We start from the raw sequence: 27,978 nt of genomic DNA, 5'->3' as shown, positions 1-27,978 counted from the left end.
CTAGACCTGCCCCTCTTCTTCACCAATGAACGGGCAAATTTACAAGCGGTAACGCGTTTCACTATGGCCGAGACGGACAGTGACAGTTAGCGAACGAAATGTTGCTGACAAAACGCTGAAGATCTGCTAAATGCAACGTTGGTACCCAAACGAGAAAATATTTTCTTCGATCCTACTAAATGCAGGTACAGTGCCGCATTCTAGGGCAGCTGCATGGGCCCGGATACGTGCATGTCGTCCCCGGCTGCATGTGCATACTTAAAGATGCTTTTATTATAATATCGCATGTCTAATAGAACATATTAATGCGCTAAGTCTGTAAGACGATATTTGCTTTGAAAATCGATTAAGGTGAAAAGCAAATTGCATTCAGAGCAAGCCCTTTAGCGGTCATGCAATTTCAGCAACAATCCGCAATGGATCCTCTCTGTAGCCAAGCTTGACAGATGGTGCGGACACAACGCATTTCTTGTGCCCTCTGGAATTATTTTGCTGTATTCTATGTTTATTTAAAGAGCTTGCAATAAGATTAGTCCCATGTACGTTATAGCTGCATGTCTCCATATTTGGGACAATTGTACTTACTGTCGCCGTTTATTCGGCTTAATGTGATTCATGAGCCCATGCCTATAAAAATGTAATGAAGCGTCATTGCTTATTTTAAAACCACATTTAACCCCCTCTTTTGCAGGCGGTTTGTTAGTAAACGTCGCTGGGACTGAAGCTACCGGCTACAGCTAACTTAGAGATCTGCTTATCGGAACGGCGATAACGCGCGACCTTTTTGGAGTAAAGACTGATTTAAGAACCGCGCGACCGACCGGGATACGAACCATGGCAACCGCATCACTCGGGAAAGGGCCCGAGCGCACTTTTCATCATTTGTGTTCTTCTGCCCTTTTTGGAGAATATTTAATCGGCTAGTTTTTTTTATGTGGTTTACAGCATTGTACAACCTTTTGTTAGTAATTGAGCTGTTTTTGTAAGCAATTATTTGTAGTGCGTCTCACTCGGGATATGGATATTTGGACTTGGTTGCGTTAAAGGGACCCGCTGCCTGCCTGTCCATCATTATGGATCAAGATGAGAACCAAGAACCATGCGAACCCCCTATGCATGCCCTTCACGGGCCTAACCGGATACGGCCGTCATCGTACCGGGCTCTGCGAAGTGCGGTGTCCAGCCTGGCAAGAATTGACGATTTTTGTTGTGAAAAAATCGGTTCCGGGTTCTTCTCAGAAGTCTTCAAGGTAACCCTTCCTCAATTTATCTTCTGTCGTAGGCTTATTGCAGTGCTCATGACTCATGCTCTTTCTGATTGATGTTTGGTTACAACTTTTGAGATGCTCTTTAAATCAAGTTTGGGATGGAAGCAGGAGGAGTTTGCATAATTTAAAACACCCAATTGGTAACACACACACACACATATATATATATATATATATGTATGTGTGTGTGTGTGTGTGTGTGTGTGTGTGTATATGTATATCCAACAATCCAATAATCACACTACAACCTTAAACTATAGTTTATAGTAGAAATTAAAGGGTTAGTTCACCCAAATATTACAATTATGTCATTAATGACTCACCCTCATGTCGTTCCAAACCAGTAAGACCTCCGTTTATCTTTGGAACACAGTTTAAGATATTTTAGATTTAGTCCGAGAGCTCTCAGTCCCTCCATTGAAACTGTGTGTACAGTATACTGTCCATGTCCAGAAAAGTAATAAAAAGATCTTCAAAGTAGTCCATGTGACATCAGAGGGTCAGTTAGAATTTTTTGAAACATCAAAAATACATTTTGGTCCAAAATTTGCAAAAACTACAACTTTATTCATCATTGTCTTCTCTTCCGGGTGTGTTGTGAGACCATTCAAAACACTGCTAAATTGAAGAAAACGGTTCACCGGGTTCTTTTGCGCTCAACGTAATGGCGTCATTTGTGATGATTGCCCTTGATTCAAGCCTTCGGTTTACCCGCGTTCATAACATTAGAACAGAATCAGTTTAGAATCAATCATCAAAAGAAACCGTTCAGTTCAGATCCGCTGTTTGTCAGTCGCTTCACACTGAATCACACATGCACAGTATCATCAGCTCCTCGGTTCACGAATCAGACGCGTCTGACAGAACCGGTTCTTGACTCGAGTCAATCGTTCATTCGTTATCTGGCTCGGCTCTGTGTTCATCTTCAGTTCTCTCTTCACAGCAGTTCAGTCAGTGTACTGTTTGAGTACATGAATTACTCCGGGATATTGGTTTGTTTTAACTCAGAGGGAGTGTCAGCCACATTAAAAAAAGTTAACAGTTATTAATTGAGTTTTAATATTTTAATATTAATAAGATATTTAATATTAATAATATATTAATAAGAATTTTAATATATGGGTGAAATAACCCTTTAATTATCGGTGATCACGGTTGATATATGTGTGTGTGTAGTGTTGGGCGATATGGTCATTTTTCAGATCATCATATCGTCAGCCTGTGAGATCGACGATACACAATATTATAGTGGATGGGTGGAGCTAGAGAGAGACTCTTTGTCCTTGTCAAATCATAACTATTGAGTGTTTTAAACCGCGCAGGTGCGCGAGAGAGGCCTATGGAATCACCAATAATCGGAAAAATATACTTTCAAACATACTGATAAACTAACGTCAAATATAAAAATACTGTATCTAAAACAGCTAGTTCATACATAGTCGGACGCAACTGTCATATCGCACGTCCGTATCTGCGCTGGGAAGTTAACAGTCAACGGTGAAAATCAATAGTAGATTTCATTTAGAATCCAGCAGTTTAACACTACTATTGGGCATAAACGAACACGTTAAATAAAGTATTTAAAACAGGTAAGTTCATATTTTTGGAGTAAGTTGAGTTGAACTGATGCATCAGTCATACAGCGCTCCGTACCGCGCGCCTCATGACGAGCTCGACGCACCGCAACAGAAACAAGAATGAGATGCATTCTAACATAACTGTGGCATTAAACTCAGTTAGTGAGGGCTCGTTTAAAATAGTGCACATATAAAGGCGGTTCAGATTACTTGTTAAAGTTCATTGAAATACCTTTTATCTGCAGACCATGTACAACCCGAATTCCGGAAAAGTTGGGACGTTTTTTAAATTTTAATAAAATGAAAACTAAAAGACTTTCAAATCACATGAGCCAATATTTTATTCACAATAGAACATAGATAACATAGCAAATGTTTAAACTGAGAAAGTTTACAATTTTATGCACAAAATGAGCTCATTTCAATTTAGATTTCTGCTACAGGTCTCAAAATAGTTGGGACGGGGCATGTTTACCATGGTGTAGCATCTCCTTTTCTTTTCAAAACAGTTTGAAGACGTCTGGGCATTGAGGCTATGAGTTGCTGGAGTTTTGCTGTTGGAATTTGGTCCCATTCTTGCCTTATATAGATTTCCAGCTGCTGAAGAGTTCGTGGTCGTCTTTGACGTATTTTTCGTTTAATGATGCGCCAAATGTTCTCTATAGGTGAAAGATCTGGACTGCAGGCAGGCCAGGTTAGCACCCGGACTCTTCTACGACGAAGCCATACTGTTGTTATAGCTGCAGTATGTGGTTTTGCATTGTCCTGCTGAAATAAACAAGGCCTTCCCTGAAATAGACGTTGTTTGGAGGGAAGCATATGTTGCTCTAAAACCTTTATATACCTTTCAGCATTCACAGAGCCTTCCAAAACATGCAAGCTGCCCATACCGTATGCACTTATGCACCCCCATACCATCAGAGATGCTGGCTTTTGAACTGAACGCTGATAACATGCTGGAAGGTCTCCCTCCTCTTTAGCCCGGAGGACACGGCGTCCGTGATTTCCAACAAGAATGTCAAATTTGGACTCGTCTGACCAGAAAAACACTATTCCACTTTGAAATAGTCCATTTTAAATGAGCCTTGGCCCACAGGACACGACGGCGCTTCTGGACCATGTTCACATATGGCTTCCTTTTTGCATGATAGAGCTTTAGTTGGCATCTGCTGATGGCACGGCGGATTGTGTTTACCGACAGTGGTTTCTGAAAGTATTCCTGGGCCCATTTAGTAATGTCATTGACACAATCATGCCGATGAGTGATGCAGTGTCGTCTGAGAGCCCGAAGACCACGGGCATCCAATAAAGGTCTCCGGCCTTGTCCCTTACGCACAGAGATTTCTCCAGTTTCTCTGAATCTTTTGATGATGTTATGCACTGTAGATGATGAGATTTGCAAAGCCTTTGCAATTTGACGTTGAGGAACATTGTTTTTAAAGTTTTCCACAATTTTTTTACGCAGTCTTTCACAGATTGGAGAGCCTCTGCCCATCTTTACTTCTGAGAGACTCTGCTTCTCTAAGACAAAGCTTTTATAGCTAATCATGTTACAGACCTGATATCAATTAACTTAATTAATCACTAGATGTTCTCCCAGCTGAATCTTTTCAAAACTGCTTGCTTTTTTAGCCATTTGTTGCTAAAACGTGCCAACTTTTTTGAGACCTGTAGCAGGCATTAAATTTTAAATGAGCTAATTAAGTGGATAAAAGTGTAAAATTTCTCAGTTTAAACATTTGCTACGTTATCTATGTTCTATTGTGAATAAAATATTGGCTCATGTGATTTGAAATTCCTTTAGTTTTCATTTTATTAAAATTTAGAAAAACGTCCCAACTTTTCCGGAATTCGGGTTGTACGTCTGTTTGTGGATTGAGACTTCGTAACGGCCGAAACTATGTATTTTGCATGCATCATATTATAGTGCGGTGTGTGCATGAAAATAATAACTAGGCGGCAGTCCATAGTGGTTCTCACATACTCCTAAGTCATCACCACATAGTGCCTGTTATAAGTTAAGTGATCAGTCTTTAAGAGAAGGACTACGTGAGAACCACTATGGATGATAAATTCACTCTGCCGCCTTGTTAATTATTTTGTCTTTACTTTATTTGTGACGCCAAGAAAGAGTTAATCTCTCATGTTTGAGAAGAGCGCGTTGCAGTGTAAGAGCCATTAAATGTGTGGGACACCAACTCCTCGTTTTCTATCTCTTTCATTTCATGGATTTATGAATTATCCGAGTCAAAGCGGACAATTTCAGCTATACAAGCTCTAATCCTCCTGCGCTCGCGCGTGCCCTGTGTATGTGTATGTGTGTGTGTGTGTGTGTGTGTGTGTGTGTGTGTGTGAAATGCGGTGCTGAAGTGAAATAACTGGGCAGTTTGATAGCCGAATTATAATAAGTAGCCTAATAAAAATAAAAATAATAGTTATTATTATTATAATCTAATACATTAATAGGAAAATGAGCCTAATATCGTCTTGATTATCGACAGAGAATTCTGCTTATGTCGATATCTCTGACGATCGTCGATACATGATACTATCGCCTATCGGCACAACCCTAGTGTGAAACAGATATTTCACACTTATAGACGTAATTGCTTTTATATATTTATTTGGTTATTAACTTTGTGTTTACCAGTAAAAGCTTAGTTGGTATAAATCCATGTATTTATATTGATACTAGAGGTTAGGGCTGGGATAAACAATTATTTTTTAAACGATTAATCTAGCGATTATTTTTTCGATGCATCGATTAATCTAACGGTTAATTTTTTCGGGCCGATTCGATTTCGATTATCTCCTTCCATTAATTGACTACTAACAATTTCTACATGTTGATTTACATATCTGAATGAAAAAAACATGAATTCCTTAACATTGCAATATATGTTTATTGCTCTTAAAATTACAAAATAAAAGACTGACTAAGAATGCATTACTTTGCAATTGTATAGAGCATAGCATTCAATAAAACCTTGAAGCCTTGAAAACGCATAGCTTACTGAAACAAGCTTACTGAACACATAGGGCCTAGCTTACTGAAAAAAGTTCTTCTTTCAGATGAAAATAACAACAACTTGATGTCTAGCATTCAATAAAAAAGTTCACCCAAAATACTTGTTTAGAGCAATTGAAAGAATACAGTAACCAATGTAAACTTTAGGGCTTTAAGCTAATACAGAGAGTGCTTTTCCAAAATAAAAATTTAACAGTGGGAGCCAGCAGCCTGTCATGGAGAAAAAAAATCTCTGATTGCTCCACGTGAAATTTTGGCGTTCTGCCATTTTTCTATCGTGTCTAATGATTTTGGTTAATATTCACGAGGGGTGGGGGAAGAGAGAGAGAGAGCGCTCGTGTAGTTTGAAGACTGTGAGTGAAACTGCGCGTGAAACTTTGGTGTTTGGCCCTTTTTCTATCGTGTTTAATGATTTTGATTTTGCACAAGGGAGAGAGAGGGCAAGAAGCGCTTGTGTTGTTTGAAGACTGTGAGTGCGCGCGCAGCCGGGGCTCTCTCTCGTACGCGCTCTGTCACTGTCACTCACCGATCAAATAAGGCTTTGACACCCGCCAAAAAAAAAGATCAATGCAGAAAAACCCCTGGATTGGTTATATAACGTTGGACAGAATGTTGATCCGGCCATCGCGTATATTCAGCGCACATAAGGTAAACGTTTTGCAAACGTTTTTTAGAGAAATAAAAACAGGTCGACGAATCGATGCGCATATTTTGCGTCGACGTCATCGATGACCTCGACGCGTTGTCCCAGCCCTACTAGAGGTCGACCGATATATCGGTGCAGACAATAACCATCCAACTCATTTGTATTTAGGGATGTCAATATTCGATAATTTCCATGATCAATCATCGTTTAAATTAACGATCAATTAATAATGCTACAAAATGCGTCTGCAGCGGTATTATTATTATGTGCAAAAACCACTTGGAAAAAAAGCTTTCTCACCCGAATTAAAGGGGTTTTAGTCTGAATAAAATGTTAGTAGCAGGACTGTAAAATGAATAGATGTAATTATGATCATTTGATAAAATGAAGAGAGAACGCCATACGTTTGAGATCATTTTACTTTGTTGAATGTTTCCCGTCAAGGAGACCACTGAATGCGTCTCTTTAAATGAGGTTATATTAACAAGTTCGGGAGGAGCACGTGCAGATAATTAACACAGGTGGAGAGCACTCAGCAATCAATGGTAAGAGGTATATATACAGCAGTCTCACCGCAATTCATTTGACAGTCTCGCAGCAGTTAGTAGCTTTTTGGTCTCAGCTCTGCTACCATGTCTAAATTATGCTCTTTATACGATGAGGACGTAAACATCACCAAGGATGCACCTTCACATTCTGCCGGTCCCACGACAGCCCCTGGCTTCTTCACGCGACCGCACACCGGCCCGAACAGCTCTACGCTCACCAAGACGCAGAGGCCAGTCTTCACCGCCCCCGGCAAGGCTTCCACCTTCTTTCTCGGCCTTCTCCTACTGCTCGGCCGTCCCGTCGATCCCAGCTATCGGGAAATGGACCGTAGCTGGATTGAGGGAAGCGCTGGGCAACTCAGACATACAGGCTTCGCGAAAAATAAACAAAGCGGAGCTGTATGATCTGTACGTTTCCCTACAGTCAACTCCCAAAACAACCCACAGGCAGAGCAAAGCCCGAAGGGCCCAAAATTCGCCTGCCCAATCACCACCGTCGTGTTCCCGCACAGGATCCGGCTCGCTTCGCCCATCGAGCCGCAGCAACAGGCCTTCAGCGAGCCTGGGCCACGCCCCAGATTCCGCCATAGCAGGTCCACACCCATCTCTCGATAAGGCCCAGCCCTCCACCACATTTTCTGCTGCCGCAGTGCCACATGCAGCCGGGCCCAGTGGCCTCCCACAGCCACTCAGTTTTATACTCCTGCTGTTCATAAGCCTTTTTCTTTTCAGTGGCCTACAGCCCCCGTTGGAGACACTAGCACGAGGCCATCGCTGCTAGCACAGCAGCGATAGCACAGGCCCAAGAATATCAACAATTCTATCCACCAGGTTATAACCCCGTCCACTTCCAGTGGCCTGGGGCTCCAGTAGCTCAAACAAGCGCAGGCCTGCCTCCGCTTGCAGCTCAAGCCCACACTTCATCCTAAAATTCTTCCTTTTCGTCATACCCTCCAACTAACTTTCCTTTTCAAGCCACAGCGGGTCATCTAAGCGTGAGGCCGCTGCCGACATTCGCAGCCCCGGATTATACCCTTCCCAGCTTTCTCATACAAACTAAATCACCATATTCTCTCTTCACAGCAACTCCGATGCCTGTTCCGTCCAACACAGTCGCCATGGAACCACCACCAGTATCCCAAAGTATCCCAGGGCTCCAAACTGCGACTAAAACGGTCGCATTTGCGACCATAAATATTAAAATCCGAGTGAAGTTTTTGCTGAGGTCGCCACTGGCGACTAGGCCTATGTGTTTACATGCTATCTCTTAAAAGATTGCATGTAATGCCTTTTTTCCTGATTGTTATGCATTCACATCTTTTGTTATGTTCGCGCATTGAGAGAATGCGCATCGAAGTTTTAGTGGGAAAAAGAGTTTTAAACAGTCCTCATCTGCCGCGCAGCAGTGCTGACACACACCTGATAAACGCGCGAGAGAGAGAAATGATGGAGACTTGAGAAAGTGCAGAAAAACAGCGTCTATTTCGTTCATAACTTGAACCAACTACAACAAGTAAAGCTGTCATCTGTGTGGATATTGGTAATATCGTTAACAGTTCTCGTTTATAATCATAAGGCTTTTTCTTAACAAGATCTTAGTCCATGCTGTGTTCTGTTAATGCATGAACTTCATTATTTGAAGTGCACTTGCCGTCCAGTAATCGCAAAAAGCTTTGTTACTTTTTAATTTACAAAGTATCAGCTTTAAAATTATTCCAAATTCATAACAAAATTCAAACAATAAATACAGTTTTGGTGCTCTTTAAGGGGCCGTTCACATATCGCGCCTAAAAACGCGTGGAAAACGCTAGGCGTGCCGATTTCTGATTTGTTTCCAAAAGCCTTCGGGCTCTTGCGCTCCTGAGGCGTCTGCCGTTGGTAAGCAACCATGACCTGTTCTCTCCATGAAGACGCGTAAATTTCAGCAAAGGATAAATGGATTTGCAGCACTAAAAATCGCGTGCAGTAGCTCTGTTACTAAATTTATTTAAAAATGGCCATCCATATACAGCTATGATCAGCTGTTCCTTCATCTTGGCTAAGCTTTCAACGTTGGTACTGGAAAGGATGAAGCTGATTGGTTAGTTCTTGTCACATGACCTGCGGTGCGCTTGCGGGATTCTGAAAAGTTGATGTTTTTAATAGAGGTCGACCGATATATCGGTCAGCCGATATATCGGGCCGATATTTGTCATTTTTAATATATCGGCCGATATCCGTGTTTAGTAGCGCCGATTTAAAGTCAGGCACGTCGGCGGGCAGCCCCGTGTTATTGGTGCGGTGGAAAGTGCTGCTGCAGCAGCATGTGAAGCACCCCAAGCCAAAAGTTTTGGAAGATTCAACAACAGTCCTGGGAGATAAAGGTAGTCAAAGAATTTCACTCTGTAAATGGGGTGGAGAATTGACAGCTCTAACAAACACTGAAGCGTGACGTTACCAAAGTAAACTGTCTCTGATGTTACTCCGCCCCGCTCACAGACAGCAGCGTGCTCGGAGAGACAGCTGTCCTGGAGCTGCCCAGAACGGTTAATGACATTTGTTCGGAAGCATGGTTTGATGCAGACAATAACCAGTTTTCCATCCAACTCATTTGTATTTAGGGATGTCAATATTCGATAATTTCCATGATCGATCGTCGTTTAAATTAATGATTAATTAATTACCTTAATGCTGCAAAATGCGTCTGCAGCGGTATTATTATTATGTGCAAAAGCCACTTGGAAAAAAAGCTTTCTCACCCGAATTAAAGGGGTTTTAGTCTGAATAAAATGCTAGTGGCAGGACTATAAAATGAATAGATGTGATTATGATCATTTGATAAAATGAAGAGAGCGCGCCATACGTTGGAGATCATTTTACTTTGTTGACTGTTTCCCGTCAAGGAAGACCGCTGAATGCGGCTCTTTAAATGGTTTCGTGGTGCTTGTTGTTGTATTTTAAAATGCAACTGCAATGTTTTCAAATGATACACTATAGTAGTGGTGCAACGGATCATCATTGAGCCGTGATCCGTTCGGATCAATATCTTCGTCTCGGCGCACACGTGACCCGCGGATTGATTTATGAAAAAAAAAAAGTTGAGCATGTTCAGTCCACACTCAGTGGTAATGGCGAGCGGAGGAACTTGAACGCCCCGCGCATTTTGGATTCCCTGTCAGATATAATGATGAAGGAAAGAGGTTAGAGTGAAAAGATTGTGCCAGATCTTTATGAACAGGAGAAGAAAAAAGTTGTGGATGAACTATCCCGATCATCCTCTGTTGAGAAGGGTGGACGTCCAGGGGGACGGAGAGCTCTGTGACGATAACTGCTCACTTCACACAGCACACTGGAAAATGAGAAGTCGGGCTATTATGTTAAAAAGAAGATATTATGTGCACTTTAAGTTGATTTCATATATTTTAATAATTTAATGTTAATAAAAAAAAAGACAAAACGTAAGTTTATTTGTCTTGGCCTTTTTTTTTTTTTTGCTAATCCGAGAAATGATCCGATCCATACGAGGACGAGCGAGCCCGGGTTTGACTAGATGTATTTGGAGGTTATTGCTCACGTCTCGTTTTGCACATATCCAAATATTTCCATATTCGCAATGTATCTGAATGTTAAACTATAATATTTTTTATTTATTTAATGTAAACTAGACGGAAAGATCATCCTCTACACATGAGCAAAAACGTCCTTGGAATAACAGCAGAGTGGACCGGTATACGGTCTATTTAAACTGACCAGTGTAACCTTTTAAATGTTTAATTGACTGTACTTTATTTTAATTATGAACAGACTGTGATGTTTATGATGATATTTAATACTTGGTCAGTTTATTGATTTTGTTTGGTTAACTTTGGATACATTTTTTATTTTAATACCATGCAGTGCACAAAATTAAGATTCGAGAGATGGTTCAAGTCAGTGCTCAATAAATGATAAGTTTAGAAATGTTGTGCATCCACTTATTATTAGTGTTTCATTTTAGCATGCAAATGAAGGGGAAAACTTTAAGATATCGGCCCTAAAAATCGGCAGCACATATCGGCCATCGGCTGACTCTGACCTCTAAACATCGGCATCGGCTATAGAAAAACCCATATCGGTCGATCTCTAGTTTTTAACTCGATGCGGTGCGGGCGCGTCGCTTCCATTATGAGCACGCATACCGCGCGCCTACATTTGAAATAACGAACTTGAGCGCGCAAAAGACGCGACATGTGAACGGCCCCTAATGCGGCATGCGCGATCGCGAGTAGTGCCTCAGTTCAAGCAGCACGTGAACCTATCATACCTTGCTCTTTACTACTAGAGTACATAATGAACATGAATTAACATCAAACGGTAGGCTATTTTATAAGAGATTCTACAGTACAACACTTTCAAACTGCGGAAAACGTGTAAAGCTTGTAAACATTTCAACGTAATATTAACCTCAGTAACCTTTCGGTGTCCATAAGCTCATCAGTCAGTTAGAAAAATAACTATAAAGAGGAGCATTTTGCTATATTTATGAGCTATTGAATTTTTATATTTTTACTTAACCTGTTGTCTACATGATTCAACTCCTCCTATAAAATTTAATTTTACTTATTAAGAAAAACAGACTGAAAGTGTGAAAGACATGCACTCTTAAAAATAAAGGAGCTAAAAAGGTTCTTCACAGAACAATTTTGGTTCCACAAAGAACCATTCAGTCAAAGGCTCTTTGAAGAACAATCTCTTTCTGACCTTTTCATAATCTGTTATTGTCTTCAAATGTTAAAGGTTCTTTATGAAACCATTTAGACAGGAAAAAAAGGTTTTTCTATGGTATCATGAAGCACCTTTATTTTTAAGAGAGTATGACAACATTTACAGGATGCATTGAGAAGGACCCCAAACTATACTCAGGGGGCCAAGTGATGCTTATGGTCCATTATATTGGTACAGATTTTGTGTAATAAACAACGCATGACTGTAAGTTTCAAGTTGGAAAAGACATTTAGCTTATTTCCAGGTCATCTACAAGATGGATTAAAATGCTGATAAAGTCAAGAAAAGATGAGACATATACACGTCAGTATGATAAAAAAGTTAAAATGTAAAATAAAAAATTTAAATAAAACGCATAAAACATGTTTATTCTTTGGCACCTAAAAAAATAATTTGGCACCTAAGTTTTTTTCTTATAGGAGCCAATGGCTCCTTACTCGATTTTTTTGTTTGGAGCCCTGTATCCGCGCACAGATCCTATCAGGTGCGGATGTAGACCTTTCCTCTCTTCTCCCTCTACTCCCCGCAGCGGAACCAGACCGCCAAATAGATTGCGGTGTAGTGTTGTCACGGTACCAAAATTTCAGTATTCGGTACCGATACCAGTGAAAATCCACGGTTCTCGGTACCAATTTCGGTACCAAAGCAAAACCCAAAATATGCTAATTAAAAAAAAACTTTTTAGCACTAAAAATAACAAGTAAACAAGTTTCACCAATTCAATTTAATTTGTCTTTTAATTTATGAAATTTAAACACATTTTATTTCTGGTAAATAAAGGGGATTTTCTATTAAAATTAAAACATGTGAGAAATATTGTGATTTATTTCTTTAAAAAATAAGGTTTTATAAATTTTTTCAACAGTAGTAGCAGTATCACATACATTTTACTAAATAATAGTAATATTTCTAGCACAATGCCTTTATGTAAAAATTAACTTTTAGGCCTAATGAATGCATATTTGTCATTTTAACTGAACTTAAAACTGGTGGTGATGCTTAAGATATTTTTGGTCATTGATGGTTTCTGTAAAAAAAATAGTAATAGATCATATTAATTATTATTCATATTAATTATTATTAAAAGATAATACTACTACTAATTCTACTATCATACTAATGTATATCCAATGCACTATGAATTGATGAGCTGCTGGGTTCATGAATATTAATCACGTTGTCTGCGTTCGGTCAAACTGATTTGCTGAAATCAAAACAGGGAAGGTACTAAATCAGCGCCAGCCAATGAAATTGCCATTTGCGCATTAGCTCCGCCCACTACCGGAGAAACCGGTATGTCTTCTGCTTGTTCAAAAATGAATATGAATAATTCTAAATGAACTCCATTACAGGAAAAGACAATAAAGAATAGTTTACATATAGCGTGTCGATTCAGCGTGGTAAGACTCTCGCTCTCTCTCTCTTTTGCATGTGTGAGAAACTGAAAAGATCGCTTGATGGAGAGAGAACTCTGAAGCTCAGATGCTGAAATTAATGCAAGCGTCATGCGCTTCAGTCTATGTAGTAAACAAACCCGCACGTCTCTGTCATTCATTAATTCACACAGAGACGCGCAGAACACGGATTCATATTTCAAGCAACATTTGCGGCTTAACATTTAAAGATACTGGTCCATATGGAGATTTGATTTGATTAATTTATGCTAACTTTGACAAATTCCATGACTGTCCATATTAAAATGTAAGTTTCATTTTCATGACTGGATTTTGAGATTCCGTCTTCGTTTTCTGCTTCGCGGAAATCATAGCGCTGAACCGGGTTTGAACGGGACCTCGGTACTACCGGTACTTAAAGAAACCTGGTACCGTCACATTTACATTTTTTTAGTACCGACTTAGTACCGAAGTACCGGGTCTTTTGACAACACTATTGCGGTGATTTCTCAGTTACCCTGAAAAACACAAACACTCACTTATCTCGTGTTCTTTCATTTTCTGAATTTGCAATTGCTTTTTCCCGTTTCACTGAAATCATCTGTTCAGCTTTCCCCCACAGGCGGCGCGAACTGAATGATTATCAAGCAATCATAGCCGAGCTCGCGCTGTCCTATGGGGGTGGGCACTTCTACACGTACCATAAACTGTTTTCAGCAAAAAGTGCAGTGCGAGTCGCAAAGTGGAATTAGCGCACATACTGGGGCACACTCGACTCAGATCTCCACAGCAGAGTGTTTTTAGGTTGCAAAAACATTACTTGCGCAGTTTGCAGGTCAGTGACGCACTCAACTGCATCGTGCCCGCAGGTTAACCCTTCCTCTCTTCCCTACGCGGGAACAAACACCACTAAATCCACCAGCTACGTGCCTCTAGCAGCAACCACCCACGCAAACCAGGACTCTCCTTTCGACGAAAGCCGGCAGCCGACAGCCCTGTATTCATTTTAACAATGGTAAATGTAACAGAGCGCGCTGCTGGTTTATGCACATCTGTAGTTTCTGTGATGGCGCTCATGCCCGCATCGTGTGTCCAATTTATAAATCTGTGAATAAAAAATCTAAAAACTATTTGGTGACTCTGTAAATATTTCGCGCATGCACTTCAAACTAGCTCATCACCCGGACACTGAATTTACTCATTATCTGCTGTCAGGCCTAAAAAACGGCTTTAAACCCGGCTTAGAGTGCCCACTCTCCCAAAACAGCACATGTAATAATCTTCAATCTGCCCTCATAGAACCTGAAGTCGTAAACAAACTGATCAAAAAAGAAGTTGAGTCAGGCTTCATGATCGGCCCGTTTGACAATCCTCCATTTGATCTGTTTTGTATTAGCCCCATTGGAGTGGCTACAAGAAAATTCTCGGGTAAAAAAATGCCTAATAATCGATCTGTCAGCCCCGCACAATTCCCCGTTCCCAAGCATAAACAGCTTGATCCCTCTCAATGAATTTTTGCTTAAATACCACGACATAGATCAGGCTATCTACATAATCGAAATCGTAGGTCGGGGTGCTTGGCTTGCCAAAATTGACATTACATCTGCTTTCAAAGTAATGCCCATCCATCCAGATTCATGGCATCTATTTGGAGTTCGCTGGCTCTGGAAATATTATTTTGCAGTGCGTTTAACTTTCGGATGCAAAAGCAGCCCTAAAATTTTCGACATGCTATCAGAAGCCGTCTGCTGGATTTTGGCGAACAACTACGCCATTCCCCACCTCATTCACTTGCTAGACGATTTTTTAATAATCTCGCCTCCAAATGCCATCCCAGTCACGCACATCCTCACAGTCCAAAACGTTTTTTCTGAGCTAGGAATTCCTATCGCAGCGGAAAAAACCATGGGCCCTACTACATCCATTGAGTTCCTAGGAATTAATTTGGATTCAGACAAATTCCAAGCATCCCTGCCCAAAGAGAAAATTGACCGAATTATTCTCGTCTCTTCTGCTTTCCTTGAAAAACCAAAAATCCACCCCACCATCTCAGACTTAATAGAAGTAATAGATGGTGAATCAATTTCATATTTGATTAAATATAGTAAGACTGACCAAACCAAAAAAGGTCATTTCATATACAGTTTTAATTTCTCATTGCCAATCCAACCATACCAGTCAATTCTGGCATATTCGCAATGGAGAAGCTCTCAGGCCAAATCTCCTCTGGAACCCCTATTCATAGACGAATCCAAAAAACCTGTGACACGTTTTAGGTTCCAGAAACACCTCAAAGCCATTATCCAACAGTCAGGCATTCCAGTAAAGAATTTTTCAAGTCACTCATTCCGTATTGGGGCAGCAACTTCAGCAGCCTCTCCCAACAGCAGATCCAAGCCCTTGGGAGATGGTCCTCAGATGCTTTCCATAGCTATATCAGGACCAACCGATTCCACATTAAAAAAGCTCACAAAACCCTTATTGAATGAGAAGGGGGAGAAGAAGAAGAAGAAAAAAAAAAACTTTCGTCCAGTGAGCATTGGGCCTCACAGCGGACACAGCGAGAACTTTCCCGGTAGAGCACTTATGTTTTCTCTTTCGTCCAGCGAGCATTGGGTCTCACAGCGGATGCAGTGTGAGAAAATCTCCCGGTCAAGCTCTCATTTTCCTCTTTTCTGTTTTCTCTTTCTGTCCAGCGAGCATTTGGTCTTACAGCAGACTCAGCGAGAACTTTCCCGGTAGAGCACTTACGTTTTCTCTTTCGTCCAGCGAGCATTGGGTCTCACAGCGGACGCAGTGTGAGAAAATCTCCCGGTCAAGCTCTCATTTTCCTCTTTCCTGTTTTCTTTTTTTTTTGTCCAGCGAGCATTTGGTCTCACAGCGGACGCAGCAAGAACTTCCTGGTAGAGCACTTACATTTTCTCTTTCGTCCAGCGAGCATTGGGTCTCACAGTGGACGCAGTGTGAGAAAATCTCCCGGTCAAGCTCTCATTTGGTCTCACAGCGGACGCAGCAAGAACTTTCCCGGTAGAGCACTTACAATTTCTCTTTCGTCCAGCGAGCATTGGGTCCCACAGCGGACGCAGTGTGAGAAAATCTCCCGGTCAAGCTCTCATTTTCCTCTTTTCTGTTTTCTCTTTCTGTCCAGCGAGCATTTGGTTTCACAACTGACGCAGTGAGAACTTTCCCGGTAGAGCACTTACCTTTTCTCTTCCGTCCAGCGAGCATTGGGTCTCACAGCGGACGCAGTGTGAGGAAAATCTCCCGGTCAAGCTCTCATTTTCCTCTTTCCCGTTTTCTCTCTCTGTCCAGCGAGCATTTGGTCTCACAGCGGACGCACTGAGAACTTTCCCGGTAGAGCACTTACTTTTTCTTTTTCGTCCAGCAAGCATTGGGTCTCACAGCGGACGCAGTTTGAGAAAATCTCCCAGTCAAGCTCTCATTTTCCTCTTTCCTGTTTTCTCTTTCTGTCCAGTGAGAATTGGTCTCACAGCGGAGAAAGGCACAAACTCGTCTGATCAGTCGCTCCAAATTACAATTGCTCCCCGTTGCAGGCCAGCAGGGCCTGTCAGTCCAGGTACAGTGAGCCGCCATCACGGGCCCACTGGCCAAACATTCAGACCCTTTCTCGAGATGTCAGCCCGCCAAACGCGGCACTCATTTCGGGGGGTCTTTAGTTCGGCGGCTGTCCTCTGCTCTTTAGCTTTTTGGGGGGAGTACTCTGGGTTCGGGCCGAACTCCGAGCTCGGAGCCCTCCCTTCGGACAGCACGCCAAATACACATTATACTTTACCCCCTCAATTGTATGTGAGTGTGAACTCATGAAATGAGGTTTTATTAACAAGTTCGGGAGGAGCACGTGTGGATAATTAACACAGGTGGAGAGCACTCAGCAATCAATGGTAAGAGGTATATATACAGCAGTCTCACCGCACCCACTTCAGCGAAAAGATTGTGCCAGATCTTTATGAACAGGAGAAGAAAAAAGTTGTGGATGAACTATCCCGAGCATCCTCTGTTGCGCTCACGACAGAAGGGTGGACGTCCAGGGGGACGGGGAGCTATGTGACGATAACTGCTCACTTCATTACAGCAGACTGGGAGATAAGAAGTCCGGCTATTATGTTAAAAAGAAGATATAATGCCATGTGCACTTTAAGTTGATTTCATATATTTTAATTTAATAATTTAATGTTAATAAAAAAAGACAAAACGTAAGTTTATTTGTCTTGGCCTATTTTTTTTTTTTTTTTGCAGATCCGAAAAATGATCCGATCCATACGCGGACGAGCGAGCGCCGGTTTGGCTAGATGTATTTGGAGGTTATTGCTCACGTCTCGTTCTGCACATATCCAAATGTTTCCATATTCGCAATGTATCTGAATGTTAAACTATAATATATATATATTTTTTATGTAAACTAGACGGAAAAGATCATCCTCTTCACATGAGCAAAAACGTGCATAACAGCAGAGTTGACTGGTATACTACGGTCTATTTAAACTGACCAGTGTAACCTTTTAAATGTTTGGTTGACTGTACTTTATTTTAATAATGAACAGACTGCGATGTAAGTTTGAAATTAGAATGCACTTTAGATGTTCTGTGTCATTTATAGCAAATACAAAGTGTGTTTGCAGCACTACTGTTATTTATTTTTTATATATTTAATTTTTTATATTTTTCAGTTTAATTGATTTTTATTTCTAAAATTGTATTTATTTAAATGTATATTTAAGTTTACATTTATGTTCCAACTAACTTGAAAAAATCTACTTGATAAATGCTCTAAAACTTTAATGCAAATGATTGACTTATATATATATATATATATATATATATATATATATATATATATATATATATATATATATATATATATATATATATATATATATATATATATATATATATATATATATATATATATATATTACCTGTTTTATATATTTAATACTTGGTCAGGTAATTGATTTGTTTGGTTAACTTTGGATACATTTTTTATTTTAATACCATGCAGTGCACAAAATTAAGATTTGAGAGATGGTTCAAGTCAGTGCTCAAAAAATGATGATAAGTTTAGAAATGTTGTGCATCCACTTATTATTAGTGTGACATTTTAGCATGCAAATGAAGGGGAAAACTTCAAGATATCGGCCCTAAAAATCGGCAGCACATATCGGCCATCGGCTGACCCTGACCTCTAAACATCGGCATCGGCTATAGAAAAACCCGTATCGGTCGATTTCTATCGATCGAGTTGATACAGTGTTGTTAAATAATAATTTCAACCAGGTGACATGTTACCATTTTACATTGTTACTACATTTTTCATTGGAGAAATATCACAGTAAAGAAACCTATATTGTGTGATAATTTCTCAACAACAACAATTAATTATAAAGTCTACTCGGGGGTAGGACGGGTCAGGATGGGTTATACGTTTGCACAGTTGCTTTTTGTTTTATACTACTGTTCCCAAAATAAAATTTCAATAAACAGTTGTTAAAAAAAAATAAAAAATCTCTAGTTTAAAGAAACTTGTAAGAATACACTGGAATTTAAATGCATTGAAACATCTACACAGTCTCACAAATGACATGTAATAGCTTTAGTTATCACTAAATCTCAGTCATCTTGTGTTGTGTATACAACAACAGTGTCATATGTGTCCGTGTTAAGAGCAACAGTGTCTGTGATAAATGATAAGACAGGTTGGTTGTACTCCACAGCGTAATCAGATTACCAGCCTGCCCTAATCTGTCGTCCTCTTCACAGAGGGGTGTGTGTTTATTGGCCCATTCCTCTGTCAACTCTCTCATGTGCAAGTCACAAATAGTTGATTGGTTTCAGCTGAAAGTTTTTTGCATCTATCAGCAGTTGGCATCTCTGATTTTCCTCTCAAACTCAAATAATGAAAAATAGCCTTGGTTATTTCTTTAACATAATTTTGATATAAGCAAAACATGTCTGCAACTGAAGTTCAGTTGTCCCATATTTAATAATGGAGACTCCTTTAAATACTTTTTAATAACATTGTGGATCATGATATAAATTTATCTTATCCATTTAGTTTTTTTACATACTTTTTCTTTTTGTTTTGTTTTTTGCAGGTGTCATTAGCATATTTATTATATTTATTACAGATATTTAGTAGCTGTAATTCTTCATTAGTGGTTAGTTAAATCAGAATTACAGATTATTTTCAATTCTACAACTACAGCAATGTGAGCATACATTTTAAAATACTAACTAACTAACTAAAGAGGTCTAAAAAATTTCCAGTGCATGACTTGTATTGTTTTCTATAAATTACGAAAACCATAGCTGTTATGGCACATATTTGTGAATATTTATTTTGTTGTACAGTAGACAATTACATTGCTCTGAAGGAAGCTGTGCATGTAACTTAGAATGTTCAAAGGGATCGTTCACTCAAAAATTTAAATTCTGTTATTAATTACTCACCCTCATGCCATTCCACACTCGTAAGGAAGGACTTACGAAAGAAAGCAACGTAAGATTTTTTTTTTGATGAAATCCAAGAGGTTTCTGACCCTGCATAGACAGCAATGCAACTGAAACGTTCACAGGCCCAGAAACATAGTAAGGACACTGACACGGAAAAGAAGAATTGTTGAATAAAGTCATTATTTTTGTTTTCTTTGCATACAAAAAGTATTCTCAAAGCTTAATAAAATGACAGTTGAACCACTGATGTCACATGGACTATTTTCATGACGTCCTTACTACCTTTCTGGGCCTGGAAATGTTTCAGTTGCATTGCTGTCTATGCAGGGTCAGAAAGCTCTCGTATTTCATCAAAATAATCTTTAAATTGCTTTCTGAAAATGAACAAAGTCCTTACGGGTTTGGAACGACATGAGGTTGAGTAATTAATGACAGAATTTTCGTTTTTGGGTGAACGATCCCTTTAATGAAAGTGATTTGTGCCACCTCAAGAAAACTGTAATTTGTCTTTTATTTTCCTTTTTAGAAGTCAACATTTATCAAAATTTGCTGTCATAGCAAAATAGTTTAATAGAAGAATTATGTCTAAATGACAAATGACTCTTTAAGGGACAGAGTATAATTAATGAATGTATTGTTGACGTGTGGTACAAATAGTTGTAAATCAAAGTCAGTCCAATATCTGATTTTTACATGTTGGATGATATGGTGTTTGGTGATGGTAATGGTTGAAGCCCACGTTTTGTATGTGACGTTGTGATGATGTCCTGGGTTCCAGCTTGTTAGGTGGGATGATGGGAAATCCAGAAAGCCTATTAGTGCCCTAATGGCTATTAATACTCAGCATGCTGTACTGGATCTTTCTCCAACTCTCTCTAACTCATATACACAGAGCCATATTTAATCCAAACCCAAATACAACAATAATGCAACTATTGCATTATTGTCGTACAAATCCCAACAACCTCTAAATACTCCACTAGATTCTATATCCTTTACTAGCCTCACATTTAATGGCAAATCACTCTAATGCATGCTTGAAATTCTGCCTAGTAGGGCCAGAAAATGCTTTATACTCTTGTGCAGATGTACAAAGATTTTATCCTAAATGCAGGTCATTTACATGACTGAATGGCGTGACCCATCAAACACAGCTGTGGAAGTTTTTGGCACTCAGGTGTAGTGATTTACTTTGGAAATATTTTGGAAAGTGATACCATTAAGGCCCCCCCCCCCCCCCCCCCCCCAAAAAAAGTAAATAAAAATGGAATAAGATGATTCTCTTTTGAGAGAATATATCCAGAAGATACAGTGTTTCTTAGATTATTTGCTGACTCCAACAGTCAAATCTAACCCATTGGCAAGGCGAGGTTGAATGCTACTCTCAAAAATGTGCTTTGATATGTTCGCCTATGGTTAAACTGCCAAGTCTACGGTTAAAGTGCCACTTGGCAGTCAAAAGCTACAAATGCATTTCCTAAAGAAATGGTTGCGGTACCAGCGGCAGTAAAATACTTATTCTGGTTGAATACAATCTGTAGCATTGTGGGCTAAAGGTCATGGGTCTGGATTGGGTATCTCTGGTGTACTACGTGTAATACCTTGTTATTAGTGTCACTGAATAAGTGTGTGTGTGTGTGTATTTTGCAGGTGCAGCACAGGATCACAGGGCAGGTGATGGCTCTGAAGATGAATACAATGGCCAGTAACAAAGCCAACATGCTGAGAGAGGTGCAACTCATGAACCGCCTTTGCCACCCTAACATCCTCAGGTGTGAGATTCAGCATTTTCCCTTTTTGTTCATAAAATAGGGAATACTTCTCTCTGTAGGCATGGAATGATTTCAAAGTACTACAATGCAATTATTATAAATAACATTTATCTTGGGTCGTGTGTTTGAAGAGTCTGACTTGAATGTGATAAAAATTAGATTTGATGTAACCTATTGGGAAATTACCTCAGGTTAAAGATGTGTGTTCACAAAAGGAATCCAAAATATATAGAAAATAAATAGTTGTTCTCACCTTCATTAGGTTTTTGGGGGTGTGTGTTCATGAAGGACAGCTTCATGCTCTTACGGAGGTAAGACGTTGCACAGAAAATGCACAGACTTTAGGAGTAAATGGAGTGTCAGGTTGATGTGATGATAACTTTATTGTCACTATGTTTACAGTACATAAATGGGGGCAACCTTGAGCAGCTGCTGGACAGTGACATATATCTGTCATGGAGTGTGAGGATAGGTCTGTCTCTGGACATTGCAAGAGGGCTGCAGTATCTACACAGCAAGGGCATTTTCCACCGAGATCTTACATCAAAGGTACATACACAGTTATATATGGTTTATTGTGACAGCAACTATGTCTATTCATTTTGTGATTGCTGCATGCTGGTGTTAAGCATGTTGCAGTGTTGTCATATTTTTGTAGGCCAGCCCAGAAGTTAGCATCATCCTGGTTTCCTTGACAAAATTAGATTTTCCAATTGCTTTTGAATTAATGCAGAAGATAAACTGCGATAAGCAGAAATATATCATTCTTACACATTTTGTTCAACTTGATAATATTCACAAAGTAACACAAATCTGATTAATTTTGAAGCCAAAATACAATCTCCAGAAGTAAAAAGTGAAGGAAAAAAAAAAGCTATTTCTGGTAAATTCTGAAAAATCTTTGACACCCTATGTAGTCCCATTTAGCCACTTGTTAGCAACCACCATTTTCAAGACAACTAAAAGCTTTAAAAAACACTCAAGTTGGTATTACTGAGTTTTTTTGTTTGTTTGTTTGTTTTTTTTGTCAAAGAATAAAATGTTAAAATATCCTGCCTCTGTGTTTACCACAGACCTTATTTTAGGCCTTCAAAACTAAAAACCTATTGACTTGATGACTTGATGATTTGACTTGGACAATGAAACCAGGATGGAAGTGCTAAAATGCTAACTAGTTTTGGGACTTGTCCTACAAATATACATAATTACTGCAGCATTCTTTAAATAAGACTATAAGGTTAATAACATTGACACACAAAACAATATCCTAACATTAAATACCTTATCAAATACCCTGACTATACTACTGTACTATACAGAATTGTCTGGTGCGTTGTGACAGTGGTGTTTTTACCGCTGTGGTTGGGGACTTTGGACTGGCAGAGAAAATCCCTGATTACAGGTGAGTGCATCTCTTCTTTTACACACAAATAAGACAGCTTTATTGACACACATTTGATGATGACATTTTAAATGGATCAGGACTTAACCAGAGATACAAGCAAAAGTAGGATGGCCATCCAAGAAGGCTATATTCCAAACATAGCCCAAATATTGATGTATGCTTTGTCTTGCTTGTGTGCAGTGACGGTGTTGAGAAGCAGCCGTTGGCTGTTGTGGGCTCCCCCTACTGGATGGCTCCAGAAATGTTAAGAGGAGAGCTGTACAATGAGAAGGTATCCTCTCTTTGAACACTAACAAGTCAATGTCCAACTCTACTTGTGTGCTTGTGTTACTTTATTCATCACATTTTCATACCATAGGTGGATGTTTTTTCCTATGGTATAATCCTTTGTGAGATTATTGCTCGAATTGAGGCTGACCCAGATATCCTCCCACGAACAGAGGTACATCATACAACTGCACACACCGCCAGATGAAGCACAGAATCAACCATAAAATCATGTAGCTGGTTTACCAGACATAGATGCAAGCCTACAAAATAATAATTCTGTGCAAAATTAATTTAATGGCTAAATTTAATCTATGACCAGCCTTAAAGCTTGGATGTTTATATTTCATGTGTCGAGGTTGTGATAACTGAAATGTTGATATTCTGCAATTGTATTAAAACTCAAAATGTATCTGTCATATTAAAACATAATCAAATGAGTACAAAAATAATTCGATTATTTTGGTTTTGTTTTATTTGCTCCCATTTTTTATTTTTTTTTTTAAATATGACGTGTGTACATATGAGTAACCATATAATGTATCCGGATTAGAGATGTTCCGATACCCTTTTTCTCTTCCCGATACCGATTCCGATACCTGGGCTCAGGGTATCGGCCGATACCGAGTACTGATCAGATAACTGGGTGTGTATCTGTATATACAGCTGTATATACTACTAGCCCTGTGTAAATTTCTAGAATTATTTTATGGTGTGCTCCAGACTTATCCCTTGATAAAACATGAACAAATACATGGTTAACTACTGTATTTATTACAGTATTTTTATTATCTGACATGAATTTGACAGTAATATTATTTAATTTCTTAAGCGAAAAAGAACTTCAAATGCAGCCAAAAATCTAACACCGCAAACTGAAAAAGGTATTTTAGTATTTTAGTTTTACAATATTGGTGTATAAAAAAACTGCAACAAATAAGTCTAGGAATATAAAAAATTCTATATTAATCAGATAATCTCTTTACAACAAAACAAGTAAAAAACAAGCAACCGTCTAGGCATAATTATTATTATTAATAGAGACGTATTATTACTACATAGAGACGTAGCTAAATCTACTGTAGGCTACAACAGTAGCTTAATATATTTTTAATTTACTCGCCATGAAGATCTTTGAGTGTCTGTGTTTATGATATGACAGTTTTCTCAAATGAAACGTTAAATTCTCATGAAGTGACGGTTTATGCGTTCAAGTCCTCATATAGTGACACACGGCAGAAGCCACAAAACAGCGAGCTCCCGTGCATCTGCGCCCGTCTCCCACAGAGATGTAGACTTTGCAGGAGTAATATTTAAATAGTATTTTGCAGTTTAATATTCACAGACACTAGTATATATATTCGGCTACAGTCTGGAGCCCTGCGCTTAGACTAACACGGAAGCGACTGAACGCAGCTGCGGGTAACGAATATACTCAAACTTACTACCGGTTCTACAGAGACGCTGGTATCATCACATTTTAAAATTTTCAGCACCGTCTTGGTCCCTAGTCGCCGTTTTACTGTCAGGTTGGTCCAGTCTGAAATACTGCTAAACAGCGGACATACTGCTAACCACTGATCTATAATATAGAAGCGGCTTCACTGTCTGTTGGCAGTTTAGAACGCGATGAGCGATCCAGTCATATATAGATCAGTGCTGCTAACGCGTTTTCATTTCTTCTTCGCTGCTCTACACAGGGGTTGCTTGTGGCATTACAGCACAACGTCCTGTGTTTGCAATGCATTCTGAGCAGCGAAGAAGAACCGTGCAGCGGTTAGGCAAAGCTAGCATTCATAACTAGGTCTTGAAAATGGTATCGGATCGGTATATGGGTCCATGTACTCGCCGATACCGATGCCAGAATTTGTTGTGGTATCGGAGATATTTCCGATACTAGTATCGGAATCGGAACAACTCTAATCCGGATCCAATCTTAAGAATTCACGGATGTAAATTTTTCATGACCAATGCAGTTTAGACTTTGATATCAGTATCTCGTTTTTAGAGTGTTGCCTCCCTCTGCTGGTGAAGCAGCATCATACTATTATCACAAAATAGATATTTTATATTTTACTATTTTGTAACATTTTTAGAAAGCAACACAGTGTTCACTATTGCAAAGCTCAAGATTCAGCTCAGATTTGTCTGTGTGATGTCTATGCCTGATCAGAGCAGTATGTGTGTAACTTCATCTGTCTGTTTTTCTGCAGGATTTTGGACTGGATGTGGACGCCTTTGAGCAAATGGTGGGAGACTGTCCACCTTCATTCCTTCACCTGGCTTACAATTGCTGCAGTGTAAGCCAAATATGCATATAACACTCATATACAGAAATTCAGAAACACATAGTATAGTATGGTATGAAATGGCAAATGTCATGCTCTCAGATGCGTTTTTAATTTGTTCTCCTCTTTCTGTGGTAGATGAGTGCAGACAGTCGTCTTGCCTTCTCTGAAATAGTACTTACACTTGAGAGGATAGAGAGAGAGAGGAAGATGAGTGAGGTTCCAGTCATCCTAGGTAAGTATGTTACAGATAGCATGGGCACTGTATCAGTGTAATCCATTTATTTAATAATATTGGGTAATAAATAAATAAATTATACATACACTACTGTTAAACAGTTTGGGATCAGTAGGATTAAGATATATATACATATATATATATATATATATATATATATATATATATATATATATATATATATATATATATATATATATATATATATATATATATATGTATGTATGTATGTATGTATGTATGTATGTGTATATATATATATATGTGTATGTATATATATATGTATATATATATATATGTATATATGTATATATATATGTATATATGTATATATATATATATATATATATATATATATATATATATATATATATATATATATATATATATATGTATGTATATATATATGTATGTATATATATATGTATGTATGTATATATATATATATATATGTGTGTGTATGTATATGTATGTATGTATAAATATAACACTGATAATAATAATATGAAGAAATGCTTTTGAGCACCAAATCAGCATAACAGAACTATTTCTGATGGATAATGTGACACTAAAGACTACAATTTTACAATATTTTCGCTATATTTTTGATTAAATAGATTAAATAGAAATTGCCTTGGTGGGCAAAAAATACTTTTTTTCAAAAACATTTAAAAAAAATCTCCAAACTTTTGAAAGGTAGTGTATTGAATTAAATATATTTGACCAGTTAACAGCCCATTCTTCCACAACTCAACATTAAAGATTACAAATATTTACCCATTTTTAAAATCACTTTTAAATCACTCTTTTTATAGCATTCACCAAGAAATTATTTTTCAGTTTTACTAGTCTTTAGACAACCCATTCTTGTTGTGGTTTCCTCAGAACCCATTGCCATTGACGTCAGCCCGTATAGGAGGAGAAGCTCGCCATGCCATCCCGGTGACCAGCGCCTGTCCCGTAGTCAGTCAGACGTATTGCCTCCTGCCGCATCACCATGTTTAGGCACACCTGCACGGGTCAACCCATTCTCTCTTCGCCAAGACCTCAACGGTGGTCGTATCAAGCTCTTCGATACCCCTAGCAAATCTGTCATCTCTCTTACCTTTACCCTTCCACCTCCAGACCCCTGTGCCTCCCCACCACTAAACAGGAGCTCGGGGCTCCGAGGACCCCCTCGAAGGTGTCGCTCCCTGCCGTGCACCCCCGAGCTGGGGCGACAGCTGCCTTTCCGAGACCAAGAGGGCCAGGAAGAGGAGGAAGGGACTGAAGAACTAAGAGATGGAGTAAAAGAGAAAGAGGTGGAAGTCCGGCAAGATGCGGTGGAGGGCTCAGGCCTGATTCTAGACTTAGATATGGTGTCTTTAGACAGGGTAGAAGAGGAAGAGGAAGATGACGATGTGGAGAAGGAGGGCCTGAGCCTCACAGAGCCCATGGACTGTAGCAGCTCGCCCGACACGGCAGAAGGAAACGTGTCAGGGAAGCGGCTTATCTGCGGTTCTTCTTATTCCTCGTCCTTGCAGTCTAATGGTTGGGCTACACCCATCTCTAACGGTCCACCGTTATTACCTCCCCTTCCCCGTTTGGACAATAACAATGGACTGCTGAGGCCTGGGCGGCCAATGGCGTGGGCAAGACTGAATGGATACCGAGGCCCCGCCCCGGAGCCTTTACCTCCCACTAACGAACAAGACGATGTCATTTCTTGTCCAGGCTGCTGTCTGGCTGGGTTCAGCTTCCCTTCCATGTGCCTACGTAGAGCTCCTCCCTCGCGCCGTGGACCTCCGCGAAGACCGTACAGGAACTTCAACGGAGGGGAAGCATCTGCAGCGACAGCAAAGGGACTGCTCTGTCGGGGAGCAACGGGTCTGGCTCCATCCACAGCTACTTGTGAGCCAGGGTTACCACTACCAGAGGCCCAAACCTAAAGATCGCTACTGTGACATCACAGAAACTGCAATGCCACACAGTCAGGCCGCATCTAAGATGTCAGTGCGGCTATCTTACTGGATGCAGTGCGGGTTGAAGCATTGAATTAAAGGGATTTTTCACCCAAAAATATAAATTCTGTGATTTACTCACGCTGATGTTGTTCCAAACCTGTATGACTGATTTTATTCTGTGGAACACAATGTTTTGAAAAATGCCACACTGCGTTTTGGCTATACGGTCAAAGTCATTTCATTGTGTGGATGTTTAAAACATTCTAAAAATACATCTTCTTTCTATTTTACAGAATAAATAAAGTCATACAGTTTTTGACATGAGGGGGAGTAAATAATGACAATCTTTTAGAGCTACACAATATGTAAAAAAAAAAAAAAGAAAGAAAA

The 27,978-nt window shown here is 39.5% G+C and overlaps 1 protein-coding gene across 1 annotated transcript; it reads left to right on the top strand.

Moving 5' to 3' along the window:
* Window positions 1–5: 5 nt before the first annotated feature.
* Window positions 6–27,978, top strand: tesk1a (testis associated actin remodelling kinase 1a). Its single transcript, XM_059552544.1, has 11 exons — window positions 6–185; window positions 692–1,250; window positions 21,326–21,447; window positions 21,710–21,758; window positions 21,850–21,996; window positions 22,767–22,849; window positions 23,033–23,123; window positions 23,211–23,294; window positions 25,333–25,419; window positions 25,546–25,642; window positions 26,531–27,978. The coding sequence occupies exons 2-11, from the start codon at window positions 1,074–1,076 to the stop codon at window positions 27,571–27,573; spliced, it is 1,980 nt and encodes a 659-aa protein (XP_059408527.1). The 5' UTR covers window positions 6–185; window positions 692–1,073; the 3' UTR covers window positions 27,574–27,978.

Source organism: Carassius carassius, chromosome 6 (genome assembly GCF_963082965.1).
Source record: "Carassius carassius chromosome 6, fCarCar2.1, whole genome shotgun sequence".
NCBI lineage: Eukaryota > Metazoa > Chordata > Actinopteri > Cypriniformes > Cyprinidae > Carassius > Carassius carassius.
The sequence above is the reverse complement of the archived record's forward strand: the minus strand, read 5'-3'. Positions and strand labels throughout refer to the sequence as shown.